This window comes from Mauremys reevesii, linkage group 11, assembly GCF_016161935.1.
Source record: "Mauremys reevesii isolate NIE-2019 linkage group 11, ASM1616193v1, whole genome shotgun sequence".
Classification (NCBI taxonomy): Eukaryota; Metazoa; Chordata; order Testudines; family Geoemydidae; genus Mauremys; species Mauremys reevesii.
In genome coordinates, this window is record NC_052633.1 from 65,052,423 (window position 1) to 65,070,985 (window position 18,563).

General features: G+C 42.5%; 1 protein-coding gene across 1 annotated transcript in view; it reads left to right on the plus strand.

Moving 5' to 3' along the window:
• Positions 1-18,563, plus strand: part of ITGB5 (integrin subunit beta 5) — a 106,635-nt gene that overhangs the window by 60,526 nt on the left and 27,546 nt on the right. Inside the window, exon 10 of the mRNA XM_039495147.1 lies at positions 5,310-5,739. Within this exon, the coding sequence (XP_039351081.1) occupies positions 5,310-5,739 (430 nt within the window). The remainder of the gene's footprint in view (positions 1-5,309; positions 5,740-18,563) is intronic.

Sequence of the window (18,563 nt, forward strand, 5' to 3'; positions counted from 1 at the left end):
ACTCTTAAAGGCAGGAAAACCCTCTGAGGCATACATTTGTATATGTTTGCAGTGTGCCCGGGCCTGTTTTCTGGTGCCACCACTAAGGTTGCTCTGTCTTGGCACAGGGGTTGGCAATCTTAATGCAATGCACTGGCTAATTCCTGTAAGCAGTCTAGTGGTGTATAAGTAGTGAATAACTGTCCGTTTCCAGCTGAGTGTGACTCTTTGGGGGAGATGGTCAGGGTTGCTCCATGTATCAGCCATAGGTTGTGGACATGGTCTCTCTTCCCTGTGGATTGAATGCACAGCCTCTCTGCAGAGATGCTAGCCCTTGCTGGCCCAGGAAGTGAGAGAGAAACTAGGAGAAAGCATCATAATTTTGGGGATAAGCTACAAAAGGGCAGGCAGCACAGCATGAGCATTTCCTACCCTGGACAGAGAGTCAGGCAGATTAGTAATGAGAAGCCCCCCTGACGTGAACAGAGCACTAATGGGTCTGCTGTAAGGCACAATTCTGTGCTGGCAGTGGGGCGATTGGATATAAGCTGGTAGGTCTCTGCCACCTTTAATTTTCATGCTTCTCTGCTTTCTCTCAATGACCCATTAGTGCTGTAAAGTTTGCCTCGCTGCAGAAAACTTGAAAGGGAACAACGGTCTTTGTAGCAGTAGAATTTCCCTCAATTCATGTTTGGGGCTACATCCTGCTCCAGTTAAAGTCAATGGTAAAATTCCCATTGACTTCAAAGGCAGCAGGATCTGGCTCTTAAAGCTGTAGGGAAACTTTCTTAAAAGAGGATAATGCTGGTATTGGGGTCCTAATCTGCTGTGGTTTAATCCGAGAAGCACTGGTGTCATTCCATGTAATCCTGCTGGCTTTTCACTGATCCCTTTAGCTCAGTCTCTCTGATCTGATTTCCTCTGTAATTTAGAATTTTTTCTATTCTCTGTAATCACTACAGGTCTTGGAAATCAGTCTCCCACCCCCGATCCCCTTTTTCCAAAGAAGGGACAGTATTGCTGCTGTTTCCATTAGGTGGAACGGGGTGCTGAAATTCCATTTTGCATGCTGCCATTTGGCAAATAAGAACAGCACAGAGCAGATGTATTCCAATTGCAGCGAGAACTCAAGGTGACTCTTTAAAGGAGAAGAATCTTTTTTCCCCTCTGTTTTTGTTTTGTGTCTTCAAAATAAACCCAAGTGACTGTAGTAGATAAGAGAAGGGTTTATTCAGAGGCCTGGAATGAAAATACTTTGTACTAAAATAATGCCTTCCATGCAAAGATCTCAAAGTATTTTTTCCTCACCTGCTTGCAGCCATCTGGACTGCGAGATGTGAACCAGCACTCTGTGTTTGTTAGTAACAATAGCAGCTCCCTGCAGCCTATAAAAGGGCATGACTTCTTCAATCTTCATAGTCCAAGACATTGGCTGTAAGGTTTTCTTGGTTCTCAAGGAGAAAATCTCTTGCATTGACTGCAGCATCACAGAATGAACCGGGATGATGAGGTGCTACATATATAATTAGAGAGAGAGAGAAACAAATTATAATAGAAGTATCCATCTAAATACCAATAACATTGTGGAGACTTTGATAAAATGTAGGACCGATTTCTCAAACCTCAGGAGTTTGGGCCATATGATGCTTGCTAAATTTGCATATACAGCTATCCTGATTCCATGTGCAAATCAGGAATTTGTGTTCACAACTGACCTGTTATATCCAATTTCCATATGCAGTTGTGGACATTATAAATACAAATTAATTATGAAGCTGTGCAGTTTTGACTCCAACCCTGGATTTCTGAATATTTGTTAACCGTTGCCAGATCGTTACATTGATTCTTTAAATAGAATAGAATGGCTGCTCCTGTTAAAACTCCTTCCCACTTCACAGAAACCAGAGTGAGCAATAATGAAGAAAATTACCACTAACTGCTGGTGACTCTAATATTATTGCAAATCTTCTCTCTTATACTTGTGGCTTCTTTTAGAAGGAGCTGTCCACAAAAAATAAATATTTTGGTTAGTGGGTGACGTTTCTTGTATCTAAATGCAGGATAAACAGGTGAAGTTAGAGCTGGCTCCAGTTCAGATTTAAAATGCTTTGTTACAAACAGTAATGCAAACAAGATATTTAAACTGTGTGTTGCTTCCCAGGAACACCTGTATACCTATCAGGAGATTGAAACACTCCGCGGTTAGGCTTTAGCTTATTTTTTGGCAATGCAATACATGCTAATGTGGTGTAGCTATTTGTCATCCCCCAAACACATGGAGAGTTTTAAAAATAAAAATAGACATTAATGTGGGGATCTATATTGTGCAGCTTGCGAAGATTAAATTTCTGTTTTATCCCTGTGCTCCTTTCACCTGGATCATATGATATGTTTAACCTCCCTCACCAAGCTAGAATGATGTTTATAGTATTTCAGGATGCAAGAACCCAGAGGACTTTGGCAATATCACAATTCTCAGCTCCAGGTGTTCTCACTAAACTCTTTAAAACTGAAACCTGCAATACTGTTTCAAAGGCATAAAAACAAACATCTTTCCACCTCCACTGGAATGAAACCCAAAGTGCAGATCTGCCTGACAAAGGAATTATGTACAAACTGCACCTTCTTGCTCAACAAATCTTGCCCTTGTGTGAATTCAGAACCACTTACTTCAGGACAAAAATAGGTTTGTGCCCCTATTAGCTGTGTTTACCCTACAGTACCATGAGAGAGTTAGAACTTGAGTCTGTTCTGGCTCATGCTCCAGCAAAAGAATTGTTAACTAGGATCCCATTGCAGGGCCAGATTCTGCCGTGTGTTACACCTGCGAGGTCACAGTGAAGGCAGTGGGATTGAATAGGTGTAGAAGAAGGCAGCATTTGGCCTGTGGTATCTTTATTACTGGTGATGATGAAGAACATGAGAACATACGACTGGAAGAGACCTCCTGGGTCATTGAGTTCAGTCCCCTGCTGTGGAAGGCAATCCTGTCATATAATCCCATTCATACATTTATAAAGATCCATCTTTAAACCGGTTAGATGAACAAGCCAGAAAGATCCCAGCTGGTCTTTCAGATCCTATATCGGGGGTCGGCAACCTTTCAGAAGTGGTGTGCCGAGTCTTCATTTATTCACTCTAATTTAAGGTTTCGTGTGCCAGTCATACATTTTAACATTTTTAGAAAGTCTCTTTCTATAAGTCTATAAAATATAACTAAACTATTGTTGTATGCAAAGTAAATAAGGTTTTTAAAATGTTTAAGAAGCTTAATTTAAAATTAAATTAAAATGCAGAGCCCCCCCGGACCGGTGGCCAGAACCTGGGCAGTGTGAGTGCCATTGAAAATCAGCTCACATGCTGCCTTTGGCACACGTGAGTTAGGTTGCCTATCCCTGTCCTACATTATGTTTCAGGGCTGGAAACTGGAAAAACAAAACAAACCCTCTTTTGAGCACATTGGACCCAGAATCACTCAGACAATAAACAGGACCATTCAAAGCCAGTTTTTACCCTCTGTCTTTAGCTAGAATCTTAGAACTGTAGGACTGGAAGGGACCTTGAGAGGTCATCTAGTCCAGTCCCCTGCACTCGCAGCAGGACTAAGTATGATCATATCTAGACCATCTCTGACAGGCATTTGTCTAACCTGCTCTTCAAAATCTCCAGTGACAGAGATTCCACAACCTCCCCTAGGCAATTTATTCCAGTGCTTAACCACACTGACAGGAAGTTTTTCCTAATGTCCAACCTAAACTGCCCTTGCTGCAAGTTAAGCCCATTGCGTCTTGTCCTATGCTCAGAGGTTAAGGAGAACAATTTTTCTGCCTCCTCCTTGTAACAACCTTTTATGTTCTTGAAAACCATTATCATGTCCCCTCTCTGTCCTCTCTTCTCCAGATTAAACAAACCCAGTTTTTTTCATTCTTCCCTCATAGGTCAAGTTTTCTAGACCTTTAATCATTTTTGTTGCTCTTCTCTGGACTTTCTCCAATTTGTCCACATCTTTCCTGAAATGTGGTGCCCAGAGCTGGACACAATACTCCAGCTGAGGAGTAATCAGCACGGAGTAGAGTGGAAGAATTACTTCTCATGTCTTGCTTACAACAATTCTGCTAATACATCCCAGAATGATGTTTGCTTTTTTTGCAGCAGTGTTACACTGTTGACTCATATTTAGCTTGTGATCCACTATGCCCCCCAGATCCCTTTACACAGTACTCCTTCCTAGGCAGTCATTTCCCATGTTGTATGTGTACAACTGATTGTTCCTTCCTAAATACAGTACTTTGCATTTGTCCTTATTGAATTTCATCCTATTTACTTCAGACAATTTCTCCAGTTTGTCCAGATCATTTTGAATTTTAATCCTATTCTCCAAAGTACTTGCAACCCCTCCCAGCTTGGTATTGTCGGTAAACTTTATAAGTGTACTCTGTATGCCATTATCTAAATCATTGATGAAAATATTGAACAGAATTGGATCCAGAATTGATTGCTGCAGGACCCCACCTCATATGCCCTTCCGGCTTGACTGTGAACCACCGATAACTACTCTCTGGGAATGGTTTTCCAGTTATGCACCCACCTTATAGTAGTTCCATCTAGGTTGTATTTCCCAAATTTGTTTATGAGATCATGCGAGATCATATCAAAAGCCTTATTAAAGTCAAGATATACCACATCAACCACTTCCCCCCATTCACAAGGCTTGTTACCCTGTCAAAGAAAGCTGTTAGTATTAGGTTGGTTTGACACAATTTGTTCTTGACAAATCCATGCTGACTGTTACTCATCATCTTCTTATCTTCTAGGTGTTTGCAAATTGATTGCTTAATTATTTGCACCATTATCTTTCATGGTACTAAAGTTAAGCTGACTGGTCTGTAATTTCCCAGGTTGTCCTTATTTCAAGTAGAATCTTGCTTTTAAGTTCTGAAAAGTTTTTTGAATTCTAGAACCCATGAAATTCTTAGTCTCTTTATCTGTTAATTATTTGTATTACAATAGCATCTAGAGGCCTCAATTAACATCAGGGCCCCTCTGCACTAGGCAGTGTACATACACATGGGAAAAGACAGTCCCTGCCTTGAAATGTGTACAGTCTAAATAGACAAGAGCACCAAAGAGTTGGAAAGGGAAACAATGGAGAGGTGATTTGCCCAAGGTTGCACAGCAGAGCTGGGACCCCAGGTCTCAAGTATTTCAAGCCACTACCCCTCCCACTGGACCATACTTCCGTTTGATGTTTCAAAAGCTACAATTTAAGCTCCCCATTTTTTTTTTTTTTTTTTTTTTTTTTTGTTAAATGTCTCAATATTCCTCTTTAGGTTTCCTTTGAGGTGTCTGTCGAAGCTCGGAGCTGCCCTGCTGAGAACACCTCACACAGTTTCACCATAAAGCCAGCTGGGTTCCGGGACACTCTGGAGGTGGAGGTTGCTTACAGCTGCACTTGTGGATGTATGAAGCAGATGGAACGGAACAGCAGCAAGTGCAGTGGGAATGGGACTTACACATGTGGATTATGTGAATGTGACTCAGGCTATTTGGGATCCAAGTGTGAATGTGAAGAGGGAGAGAGTGGGAACATGTATCAGAACATGTGCCGGGAGGCTGAAGGCAAACCTGTCTGCAGTGGCAGGGGGGAATGCAGCTGCAACCAGTGCATCTGCTACAAGAGTGAGTTTGGAAGGATCTACGGGTTGTTCTGTGAGTGCAATGACTTCTCCTGTGCCAGATACAAGGGTGTCCTCTGTTCAGGTGAGTGTGCATCCCTCTCTGCACTTCTTCTCATTCAAAAGCTGTTACCATCTACTGAATCTCCTGTGATTGCTTGGCTGAGAAATGATTTTTAGATCACCCCAGCATGCTTAGTAGGCTGGTACTTGCAAATTGCCATGTGTTCTTTCCATGTTGAGATTTGTGCTCTTCCTTCTACACAGGATTGGCAATTTCCCAGGAAAAACTAGTTTAGGACAGGGTGCAGGTAAATACCAGCTTAAACCCAGTTTAAACTGGAAAAAATAATTGCATCAGTGTTCAGCAAGCATAGAATGAAACTTTTCAAACTTTGGATATATTCATTCAGAACTGAGGCATTAACTCTGTCTGTCAACTACCTCAAAATTGGTCTCTTGCTACAGAATGCTGCATGGCCAAATGGCCCTGGACTGATAGTCTGAAACCCTGCATGCCTCTTATTGCTTAATGCTTCAAGCCTACAACTCTGCATTATTGGCCATTTCAGATCATCGCATGTTTTTTACTTTCACTTAATATAATTATGAAAACCGAGATATGAGTCTTGACATGTATAACTTCCTTGAGAAAATACCAAACCAAAATGTATACAGACATTCAGATGGTCAGTATTATAATTACATATATTAGTATTCTGCCTTCTGCAGTTTTACTTTTTGTTTGGACTGCCCTAAATTAATCTCTGAATCTACTGTCATATGTAACCTCAGTTTGAATATGTAACTAAAACTAAGTGTAAGGTGGTGTGTATTAACAAAACAGTTTTTAAAATAGAAGATGTCTTAAACTGGGACTAAGTACCGTAGTTTTTCCGGGGGCAGTATAAACCATTGTTTTAGCTGGTAAAAATGACCTCTGGTAAATATCATGCCATCTCTGCTTCTAGGTTTGTTTAAAAAATGAGATCTAGAAAGAAACTCTCACTGTGATAATAAATAGAATGTGTATTGTCTATAAGAACTGGGCTGTCATTGGCACTGGGAAAGAGGGTAGAACGAACTGTACACTCCAAATTGGGACTTTCTCCAAGATCCCTGGGTTGGTTTTGATTGGCCATCTGTTGTTGGGTTAGCATCTTTGATTAGCTGAGCCTTTCCCTTATTAGTCCAGAGGGTTAGCAGAAGCCATTTTGACTTCCTCTCCTGCACAGACTTTTGTCTTTGAAATGCTCTGTCCCCTTTAAGACTGCAATCAGCAACTGCTTCTGTTCTGTGCATGTCTACACACGGTTCTTGCAGACAGTGAATCACACCTGGTGTGAGAGGTTCAGTTAGGCACAGGGTGAGAGATCCCACCTCCCTGAGAGCCTGGCTTCTCTCATCTCTTCCTGTCTCTCTTTTCCTTGTCCTTAGCTGAGGAGCTTGAATCAGCCTGCTAATTATATCCTCAGCTGGGCCAAATGAGGACCTTGCACAGTGCATGGAGTGTTGAGTCAGTCTCAGGCTACTCTCACCCTGTCACAGAAACATTCTGTTTATAGACCAGGGGTCGGCAGCCTTTCAGCAGTGGTGTGCCGGGTCTTCATTTCTTTACTCTAATTTAAGGTTTCGCGTGCCAGTCATACATTTTAACGCTTTTAGAAGGTCTCTTTCTATAAATCTATAATATATAACTAAACGATTGTTGTATGTAAAGTAAATAAGGTTTTAAAAATGCTTAAGAAGCTTCATTTAAAATTAAATTAAAATGCAGAGCCCCCTGGACCGGTGGCCGGGACCTGGGCAGTGTGAGTGCCACTGAAAATCCACTCACGTGCCGACTTCAGCACGCGTGCCATAGATTGCCTACCCGTGTTATAGACCTTTGCTCTCATTCTGTAATTATTTAGTTAAGACCCTTTGCAGGGAGAAGCAGAAGCAGCTCATATGAATCTCTCTGTGTATTGTTGTTAACTTTGATTTTTTTAAAATCTGTACGACTTCATGCCCCTCAGCTGACTACTGACTACAATGTGTACAATGACATCTTCATCTTAAAGAAGCCCCCAGGACTTCACAAACTGTATCATATACATTTGGGGGCCTGGCATCCTCCCACTGAAATGCAGCTACCTCTGGGTCAGAACACAGCTGCTATTGAATAGAACAAAACAACGCAAAGAGAATCATTTATTCCCCGAGTATCCTGCCTCAGGGATCTTGCCAGCTGCAACAGGGAAGATGAATAGAGTATCCAATCAAAACTGAAGTGGAAATTTTAAATAGGAAGAATACAATTGTCCAAACAGCAGAGTCTTGCCAATTCTTATGGTTTTGTCATGAGAGTCGTGATAATTATTGTTTTCCTTAAAGCTCCAGCTCCTGGAGTCAAGTAGATATGTGCTGATTTGAGCCTTTATTCTTAAAAAAAAAAAAAAAATGCCCTCATGGCTGGGGAAAAAACTTCAAAATGTGACCCCAGACCACGCTAAAGACTCAAAAAGCGGAAGGTAAATGAAAAGAACAGCAAGTCTATTATTTTACACAATCTCATGATTTTAAAGCCAACCTCGTGATTTTTGGTGAGCCTGACTCATGATTTTTGAACATTTGGGGTTAGCAATACTGCAGAGAAGATGGTCAGGACACTGCAGCTCATGTTCTTTTCCTGCCCTGCCCCACCCCACCCCAAAAAAGTGTGTGTGGAGGGGTCTTGGTTCACATGGCCATGCCTCTTTGCTGCCTCTAAAAGATAGCACCTTCGTTAGCATATGCTGTCCTCCATTGAATCATGCTGGGGCTTTTCTCCATTAGTGATGTATATTCCAATCACCAGCACCACATTAAGCCTATAATGCAAAGTATTACCATACTTTATTTATTTGTAGGCTATGCTAATGCTATTCTGGGTCTTCTCCAGTGCACAGAGCTTCTCTGATCTTGCTCAGCTGTAGAGCCAGGACTCCCTTGCTGAACTAAACTAGCTAGCAATAATGTCTTTACGCTGCTGGTTTTGACTAAGGTTGCTATTAAAAGACTGAGTGGGAAGTGTATAGTCTCTTGGGCAGCTTTCTCAGATCGGAGCGTGAAAGCTGGCTTTGAGTCCTTCCATGTGGTGGTTTTCTTATTCCTGTGGCAGGATCCAATACTATTGGCAGGCTAAGAATATGCAAGGCACGCAGCTTATGTTGTGGTTTGCAAATAAATTTGGTGCCTCTAAAATGGACTCTGCCCCATATTCTGCTCAGTCACCTTTGGGGATCTTGGATTTGTTTGGGTTTTTAACTCACATACCAGTATCTTTGTCTGTCTAACCACTGAATTGTCGGGAGAGCTCAGCACTTTACTCTGTCCAGACCATCACTGTTGTTTGGATCTTTTAGCAATTTGTTGGATTGGAAAACATGCGGTACAGTGTTAGACTCAAAGAACTCTATCTATGTAGTTTAGGAAAGAGAAGGTCAAGGCAATGGTTCCCAAACTTTTTACTAAGGTGACCCACCCACTGCATATTTCTTTTTGGGGGGACCCACAATAACCTATATATTGTGCATGCGTGTGTAACTACCATTTACCACCAAAGAAAAAAAGAAAAACACAAAGTTATGTGCTTTCCACGGTGCAAGCACTTCAGCCCAAGTCCTCTGCTCATCTCCCTCCAGCACCCTTGTTCTCACTTTCCCAGCCCCTGTGACTAGAGAGTGCTGATGCCAGCTGCTCCCAAGTAGTTTGAGGTCATCACTCCTTTAAGTGAGAGTGGAAGACAGGCTACAACAAAACACCAGAAAACACAGAGCCTCCAGGCTCTCTCTGTCCTGGAGAGAATTAGCCAGTCAAAGATCCGTTCATGTTTGAGAGGCCTAACTGAAACCCGGCTCCCCACTCCGTGCATTGCGACTTACCACACAGGGTCTCAGCGCCACTCAGGATTGTCCCAGCTGCCTCTCTGTCATCATGAAGGGGTGGCTGGGCCAAACCTGAGTAGAGCTGCAGCGTGCCAGGTCGTAACACCATTCACTCATATTTGGCCCGACCGCTCCACCTTCCTTTCCCCCAAGCGGTCCTGGTGGGCAGGAACGTTCCCGGAGCATGCACAGTGTGAGAAGTGACACGGGGGTAGGGGTGGGGGGTCAGTGACAGGTGACTTGCCTAGATATTTACTGCAACCCACTGGTGGGATAGGACCCATCGTTTGGGAAACACTGGGTTAAGTGGAGACTCGGTTACAGTCTGTTGTTACCTGAGGAACAAATATTTAATAATGGGCTCTTTAGTCTAGCAGACAAAGTTATAACAAGATCCAATAGCAAGAAGTTGAAGCCAGACTGGAAATAAGGCGTACATTTTTAACAGTGAGGAGAATTAACCAAGGGAAAAATTTACCAAGGGTTGTGGTGAATTTTCCATTACTGGCAATTCTTAAATTAAGATTGGATGTTTTTCTAAAAGGCTTGCTCCAGTTTAAACAGGAATTATTTTGGAGAAGTTCTCTGCCCTGTGTTGTACAGAAGGTCATACTAGATGATCACATTGGTTCCTTCTGGCCTTAGAATCTATGTTTTTATTAGATTTTCCTATGCTTGTATTAGAGTCATTGGCACCTTCCTCTAGAAAAATGAAGTTAAAAAGGTAAATGGGGGGAAAAAAGGTTATGTCTCCCCCCCAACTCCCCAGACATTTCTGTTCTCAGGCTTTGCTCACATTTGCTCACCCCAATCAGCAGTTTAGTCATCCCGTCATACTCTCTGGAATCCTTTGCACCCTTGTGCACCATAAGAAGTACCACAAGATCAAAGGGAGTTGGGCCTATAAAGTGCTTCTGGCATCTCGACCAGCAGCCAAGTGGTTTTGGATTGTGGGGTTTTAAACAGTTCTTAAAACAGATTTAAAAATATAAAAATCTTCAGACCTTTATTATATTTGTATTGCTGTAATGTCTAAAGCTTTAACTGAGATCAGGATCCCATTGTGCTAGACACTGTTCATATACATAATAAAAGACAGTTTTTGCCCTGAAGACCAGGGAAAATAGAGGCAGAGAGGGGTGAAGAGACCTGCCCAAGGTCACACACCAGTTCAGTGGCAGAGCTGGAAATAGAGCCCATGTCTGTCAAGTCCCATTCCAGTGGCCTGTTCACTGAATAGCCTGCCCTCCAGTACTGTATCCCAACCAGCAACTAATCTGGGACACTTCTACATCTTTTTCGCTTTAAACTATGGATGGGCCTGATTGAAAACCCCAGTCTTGAATGAACAGGTCTGACCTTTGGGGAAGTCACAGTCCAGTTTTGCAGTGGGACCATCTCTGGTATCCCTGGATCCCCAAACTCTCTCAGGTAATGCATGTCTTGATCTAAACTTTGTGGCTTGGGCCCACCTCTCCTCCTCATTATTACTTTAACAGAATAATGACTAGTAAACAAAACAGCAAAGATTTTAATGGGATCTGTTAGTAAGAAATGACCTTTTAGCCTCTGCGTTTGAGACTATTGGGAGCTGCGCAGCTCAATACTGTGGTCAATAAGGGAGCGCTCTCCTGTCTTCATTTGTAAGTTATCTCCCAGGAGCCTGCATGCCAAAGCCTTGTTCCCAATGGATAACTCACTTTAAGAAACACCCTTAGCTTCCTCCTCAGTCATTACAAAGAGCTATGTTGCACCTCCTGTTCTTTTCACTGTTCCCAGTGCAGAAACTGCTGGACACAGTAGTGTATGTAGGTTCTCTTTCCATGCAGCAAAATGAATGGATGAGTTATAAGGATATTGGATGGGACCCATTCTAAAGGGAAACAAGAATGTCACTACTCTAGATGTAGAACTGGAACATCATAGGCTGGCTTGTCTCATGCATCTGAATATATGTCCCTCCACTAAACAAGGTGGCATTCGTGATTATCCAAGATATTATGCTTATTCCTGTAAATAGCCATACCATTGAGAGGTAGTTCAGTACTGTACCTCCCTGAAGAATGGCTGCAAAAATAATTCACTGGCATTCTGATGCACTATAACTGTTGACTAAGATTGCTTCCACCTATTTACAAACCAGCGACATTGTTCTACTGTTTCCTAAGTCCAAGAATAGCTGTTTTAAACCACAGTTGAATGATTCCTGGAGAGGAGGCATAGGATGCTTTGTATAACTGCTGCTGTCCTCAAAACACAAGAGACAAACAAACAACATTTCACTGGAAGTCTGTTTTTTTCCTTGAAAAATGAATCAGTTGATTATTGAAATGAGGAATGTACCACACCTAGACTAAACAGGAAGTTGCTTTTTCCTAAATCCACTGATGGTCTGCTTGTGCTCTTCTCTTGAAAGAGCATTATATTGCCATGACAGATTTAGACAGACAACTGTCACTGGATGCTGAAAATAGACAATACAGCACAGTGGTGCACATCATGCTGGGAAATGCACAACTCTGACTTCTGATCTGTAACATTTTGATTGCTATGTGGGGGAGGAAAAAGAATATTCCTGTGTTTTTTTTAAATAGCCATGACAATCTGTTACTTGCAGTGTCTACTGTATTTTAGTAGTAGCTTTATAGAAAATTACTTCAAACTCATGCGGTTTAATCAGTTCCTTGCTATCCCATGCTCCCGGTCTGTTTGTTGTAGCTTCCTGTTGTCTGTAACCTTATACATAGTTTGTAAACCATTCACGACAAGGACCGTCTCTTTTGTTATGTTTGTACTGTGCCTATCACAACAGAGCGGAGCCTCTAAGCACGAATGCAGTACAAATAAAGAAGAATAATGTTGATATAAACTCTAAACTGGTTCTCCCACTACCTGACAAAGAACTTACTTATATGAGGAATTAGTGGGCCTGTGGGATCAGGAATTTATAGTCTGTCCTGTCCTTTTAAAAAAGTCAAGCAGACTCTGTGGTTTATCAAGCATTTTGCAAATATTAATTAATCCTGGTGACACCGTCCTAATTATTGTGAAACTTAATTATTGTAACTATTAAATGTATAGTAACAATTTTACAGGTTGATAACCTGAGGCACAAAGAAGTTAAATGATATATCTGAGGATCAAACCAGGAATCCTGATTTCTACTTCTGTGTGCTAACCACTAAACCACAGTGCCTCTCAAGAGCAGATGCAATGTGAGAAGATACCATGTATGTGGGAGTAAAGCACCATAGGTAAAATATGCAAAAGCCCTTAAAGGTCCATTTTCAATAGTGATTTAGGAATCCAAGTCAGCAGATTACATGTGTATTTAGCCACCAACAGGGGCTAGCTTTGTGTATGATGCCGCAATAGCCACCTACCCAAGGACTAGATCCTTACAGGTGCTGAGAATCAACAGATCCTTTGCAGTCTTGGCAATGTTGTGTTTCGAGTTCTTTTTTATTTTATTAAAAAGGGAAGAACTGTAAAAGTGACCCATGCATTTTAAACCTGGTAGAGCAAAATTTTTGTTTTTAAACAAACTTGTCAATTAGAAATCTAACTCCCAGTTGCTGTAATTCAGTTTCTGGTGCCCTAATCCCTGGCTCCATGATGATATTTGTTAACCTGGACCTTCCAGGAGATCCAACAGGAAGGTGCACTGCTTAGCTTGGAATGGTTCCCAGTTATCTCTGGTACCTTGGTTATGCAATAGAGAGGGGAAGGTGTTGGCCAAACACTGCAATACCAGCTCTTGGCACTGATATTGTGGGTGGCATTTCTTCCCTGGAACAGGCACTGTGGTACCAGCAGTGAGGCCTGCTATCATGCTAATTACAACAATTCTAGACATTTCCTATAGCCTTATTCATCCATAGTGGTGTGGGTGGTGGTTATTTGTGTTGAGGTTGCACTAGGAGCCCCGGTCATGCATCAAGACCCCATTGTGCTAAGCACTGGACAAACAACAAAAAGTTCCCTGTTCCAAAGACATAACAATCCTAGTACCATAGTGCAATTCCACTGATTTTAGGTCATTGATTAACTGGGTCAAAACCAAACCTGCATTCTATTACAAATCAGAGTCTGCAATGTCAAACATGCCATTATACATTTAGGGCTCCCTGTTAGAAAGGCTTCTTAATTGTCCTGGATGTAAGCTACCCAGCTCCCACTCCCAACTCCAATGACATCTCTTGATAAGTGTTTTTGTAGACCTTTGCCTTCACTGCTAACAAGGGTGTGTCTTTTACCTCACCATAACTAATGTATGCATGTGAGCTTTCCTGAGGTAAAAATACAGTGAAGAGAAGGCACTGTAGATTGACTGACAGATAAATTAGGCAAGTTCAATCCTAGGCGGGGGTATAGGGCTGACCTCGCCACGGGCTTGTTTACACCGCCACTTTTGTTAACATAATATGTTGCTCAGGGATATGAAAAAAAACATATCCCTGAGCGACATGAGATACATTGACAGAAGCGCCGGGGTGGACAGTGCTATGTTGTGGGGGGTGTTTCTCCCACCGACGTAGCTACCACCACTCGTGGAGGTGGTTTTATTATGTCGATGGGAGAGCTCTCTCCTGTCAGCATAGAGTGGCTACACGAGTGATCTTACAGGGGTGCAGTTCCGTCGGTATGACTGTGCCACTGCAAGTTCCCTAGTGTAGACAAACACCTAGATTACTTCACAATAAACGTAGAGTGCTTTGTCCTCACTGTGTTTTAACCTCAGGATAGCTCATGCACATTAGTTACTGTGAGGTAAAAAAGCACAGCATTTTTAGCAGCGAAGACATAGGCGGTACCAAGCTCTGACATTCCAGACAATTGGCTTCCATTAATACAGACAGGACAGCAGTTCATCTGCCCTATGTTCACACCTCTTCGCTAAAGCAGAATGTACCTTCAGACCAGCAGTCCTCAATTAGAAGTCCGGGGGCCCCTGGGGAGCCGTGAGCAGGTTTCAGGGGTTCTGCCAAAATAAACCAGAGAGGAGGGCCAGCGTTAGACTCATTGGGCCCCAGGGCAGGAAGCTGAATCCCAAGCTCTGCTGCCCAGGGCTGAATCCGAAGCCCAAGCAATTTAGCTTCGCAGGGCCCCCTGTGGCACGAGGCCCTGGGCAGTTGCTCTGCTTGCCACCCCGTAACTTTTAATCTACTAAAAAACAGTTGTGGCACAGGTGGGGGGTGGGGTGGGCTCAGAAAGAAAAATATTGAGAACTCCTGCTTCAGACTATTTTTACCTAAATATTTTAAACATGGGTGTGTAAAGTTAAGCACTTGCACTGAAAGTAAGTTACCTAAATAACAAATGTGTTCATTCCTGACAGCTCCGGGTGTCCAATACCTCTGAAAATGAGGCCACTTTTGATGAGGGGCCTAATTTTAGTTTGAAAATGAAGTTTGAACATTTCAGCCTAGAATTCTGGTAGGCTTAAAAAGGAGTCATAGCCACTGTAAACATTTTATGTAATAACTTATAGGGTGTGGGTTATGAGTTTGGGATTTTTGAGGGGAAAACAAGAGAGCTTGTTTATACTTTGTGTCTGATGACTCCGATGTTTGGGAGCTTTCCAAAGCAAATTTAGGGCATGTCAGAACGGGACACTGCGCCCTGTGGATGAAAGAGGCATTCATAAGGGAATGAAGCCTAAACCACACTTTAATGTTTTTGTCATGTCAGTATTTTTTTTCCCTTTTTCGTTCTTCCAAAAGAATATAAGCAAAGTCCCAAGGTTAATGCAGTGCATTGAATGGAAAACCTGGAGATAACTGGGAAAGACAAAAAGGCTACTAGAGACATGGGTGTAGAAGTTAAAAATAGTCTTTCGATTCAGACAGAATATTGTTTAAAGTATTCCGAAATGTTATGCTTGTGCAGTGGCTGCAGATGCCGTGCTATAAAGATGAATCATGCAGCTGTGGGGTAAAAAGCGCACTGTCTCTTTAATTGCTGCTACTGAAGTTCATATGTAGCCTATACTTTCACATGATGTGTAATTCTGCAGCAATTTCAGGAGGTTGAAGATGAGTGCTGAGCCGGAGCACTCAAACGATATGAAATCTTTTGAGGCTCAGTTTGATGATTAAAGCTGAGAGTCACTGTACTGTCCTTCCTAAACTGTAAGAAGACTATTGAGCAATCCCAGCTGTTTGGTTAGAGATCACAGCCCAGCAGTCTGAAGGCTCCTGATGTGCCATTCAAACAGTGGTTGCTTGTGATGGTTATAAGGGCTTTGGGGAAGGGAGGGCAGTTGGGGAAGGTGAACTCAAACACTCTCTGAGTCAGATGTGTATTTATTAGAGAGGTTTATAGTACTGTGGGTTTCTTAGGGGCGGCTCCAGGCACCAGCACGCCAAGTGCATGCCTGGGGCGGCAAGCCACGGGGGGTGCTCTGCCGGTCGCCGCAAGGGCGGCAGGCAGGTTGCCTTCGGCGGCATGCCTGCAGAGGGTCCGCTGGTTCCCTCGGCTTTTGCAGATCTCCCGCAGACGTGCCGCCGAATCCGCAGGACCAGGGACCTCCCATAGGCAAGCCACCGAAGGCAGCCTGCCTGCCGTGCTTGGGGCGGTAAAATACCTAGAGCCGTCCCTGGGGTTTCTCTAGATCTCCCTCTCACTCCTGCCCTGAGCTGCAGAACCATAAATGGCAGCAGGAGACAATGGGAAGTGTGGGTTGCAAAGTGAAGGTGAGGAGCTAGATTCAGATCACCGTTATGGTGGCATATGCTTGGAAGATGCTTTCCTTACTGATTCCTCCACTAGCAGCACCTCTCTTCTCCCCTTCTTCATCATGCAAGCCTGCTGGTTGATTCATATAGGGTTACTCTTGAAGGCTATAGCATAGGAATTGACATCATGGATCAGACTAAAGCTCCATCTAGTCCACTGTCCTGTCGCTGACAGTGGCCAGCACCAAAGGCCTCAGAGGAAGGTGCAAGGAACCCTGCAGTAGTAGTTATGAGATAATCTACCTTCAGGGACAGTTGTTTCCTAACTCCCAACGGTGAGAGGTTGGCTTATGCTATTCAAAACATAAGGCTTTATAGCCATTTCAGAGCTTTTGGGATTTTTATAATGGTTATTATCGTCATCACTTTAGATAGTCTTGTTTCCCTTATAAATGCCCAGCCCTTTTTTGAATCTTCATTAACACCTTGTTGCAGTGAGTTCCATAAACGAATCATGCGCTGTATAAAAACTTATTTCCTTTCCCCACTTTTAAAATGTACTTTTCACTCAGTTGCACTTCAGACATGAATTGTTCTAAAGAAAAATGTTATGAGAAATTTTTTTAGGGATGGAAAAAAAACACCTAAATTGAAAATGGTGACAGCAACTTGTGTTAAGGTAGAAAAAGTACAGTACTGTTATTTTCCAGACAGGACCAAAATTGGTGGTGGAATCTGAATTTACTAAACCAAGCCTTGCAGTGTTACTTTGTGAAGATCATATACAAAGATAGCAGGTTCCTTCTGTATGGAGAAATATAGATCCAGCATAGAGAAAGTTCCTGTTCTCCATCATCTGTCTTACATTTTTGTTCAACAAATAAAGATGCAGCAAGCTAGGTCTGACTTAGTGAAAGTTTCCGTTTTTGGAGATCTTGGAATGAACTCTAGCACACTTGGAATTCTACAGTGCTTTTAGAAATTACCTCTTTTTATTTTTATGTTCTCAATGTATTCATGTTGGATGTGTGGATAAATGTGAGAGCAAACCAGTTGCCAAAAAACTTCTAACTTCTCCTGGATGCAAATTTAATATTGTGTGGCCTTGTGGATAAAACATCTGTCTTTATATTTTAGAAGTATGGAGTTCAATTCCTGTTCAGGTGGCAAGTCTCAGACTGTGAGCCGTGGCAGTTGCTAGAGAGATGGCTAGTCCTAATGATTCTGGCTCCTCCACCTTGTTTCCAGCTGCTTAATCTATTTTAGCTGACTCAGTGAAATGTAATACTTTTCCATGTAAGCAATGGCTGTGTTTGCCAGAGGGATGTTATGCAAGTGTAAAGGCAGTGGGATGTGTCCACGTGAGGATCTCTCTATTAAGTTGTGGTCCACACTGTGAAAAAGCTTGAGAGCCCTTCTGTTCAGGCTACACATTTCCTAAAGTTCTATAGAGACCCTGGGGGGTTTCGCCTTCCTCTGCAGCATGGGACATGGGTCACTTGTAGGCTTAAACTAGTGTAAATGGCGGATTCTCTGTAACTTGAAGGCTTTAAATCATGATTTGAGGACTTCAGTAACTCAGCCAGAGGTTAGGGGTCTATTACAGGAGTGGATGGGTGAGGTTCTGTGGCCTGCAATGTCCAGGAGGTCAGACTAGATGATCATGATGGTCCCTTCTGGCCTGAAAGTACATAAGTCGATGAGTTTATATTAACCTTAATTCAGCTACACCATTCCATCTTATGTTAATTTTTATTGCTAATAAAACCCAGCAATCAAAACCCTGATTCAAAGTATTTCATGTGTTAAAACAAATCAAAAACAATTTAGCTGAATAAGGACAAGAAATAGATTAGGAAACCAACCAAGTTAAACAAAACCCCATTGAGACTTCTTCTATCCTAATCTTGGATTCATAGACTACACACACGTGAGCTCTGAATGAAGGAATGAGGGGCTCTGTGTCTTGTTTGACATGACCATTTAAAAGGCTAACCCCATGCGTCAGCTTTTATAGGTATTACATCTTTGTATGCTTAAGCTGTATCTTTTCCCCCCTGATTCATGAAATGTTTTGGCTCCAATAAGGATTCACATGGACTCTGCATACATATATGATGAGAAAGTGAGCCAAACTTGAGGCCTACTAACCCTGTCTTGTTCCCTTGCTAAGTGAGTTAGAACCATTAGGCCGAGCATGTTCCATTTACTGGTGTCACACGGATTAGTGTAAGGAAATGTAAGGTTGAGGTCAGCTGGAGCAGACAGGTTTTGCCAGTGTAATGAGGACTGATATGAACAGGAGTAAGCAGCAGCCAGTTATT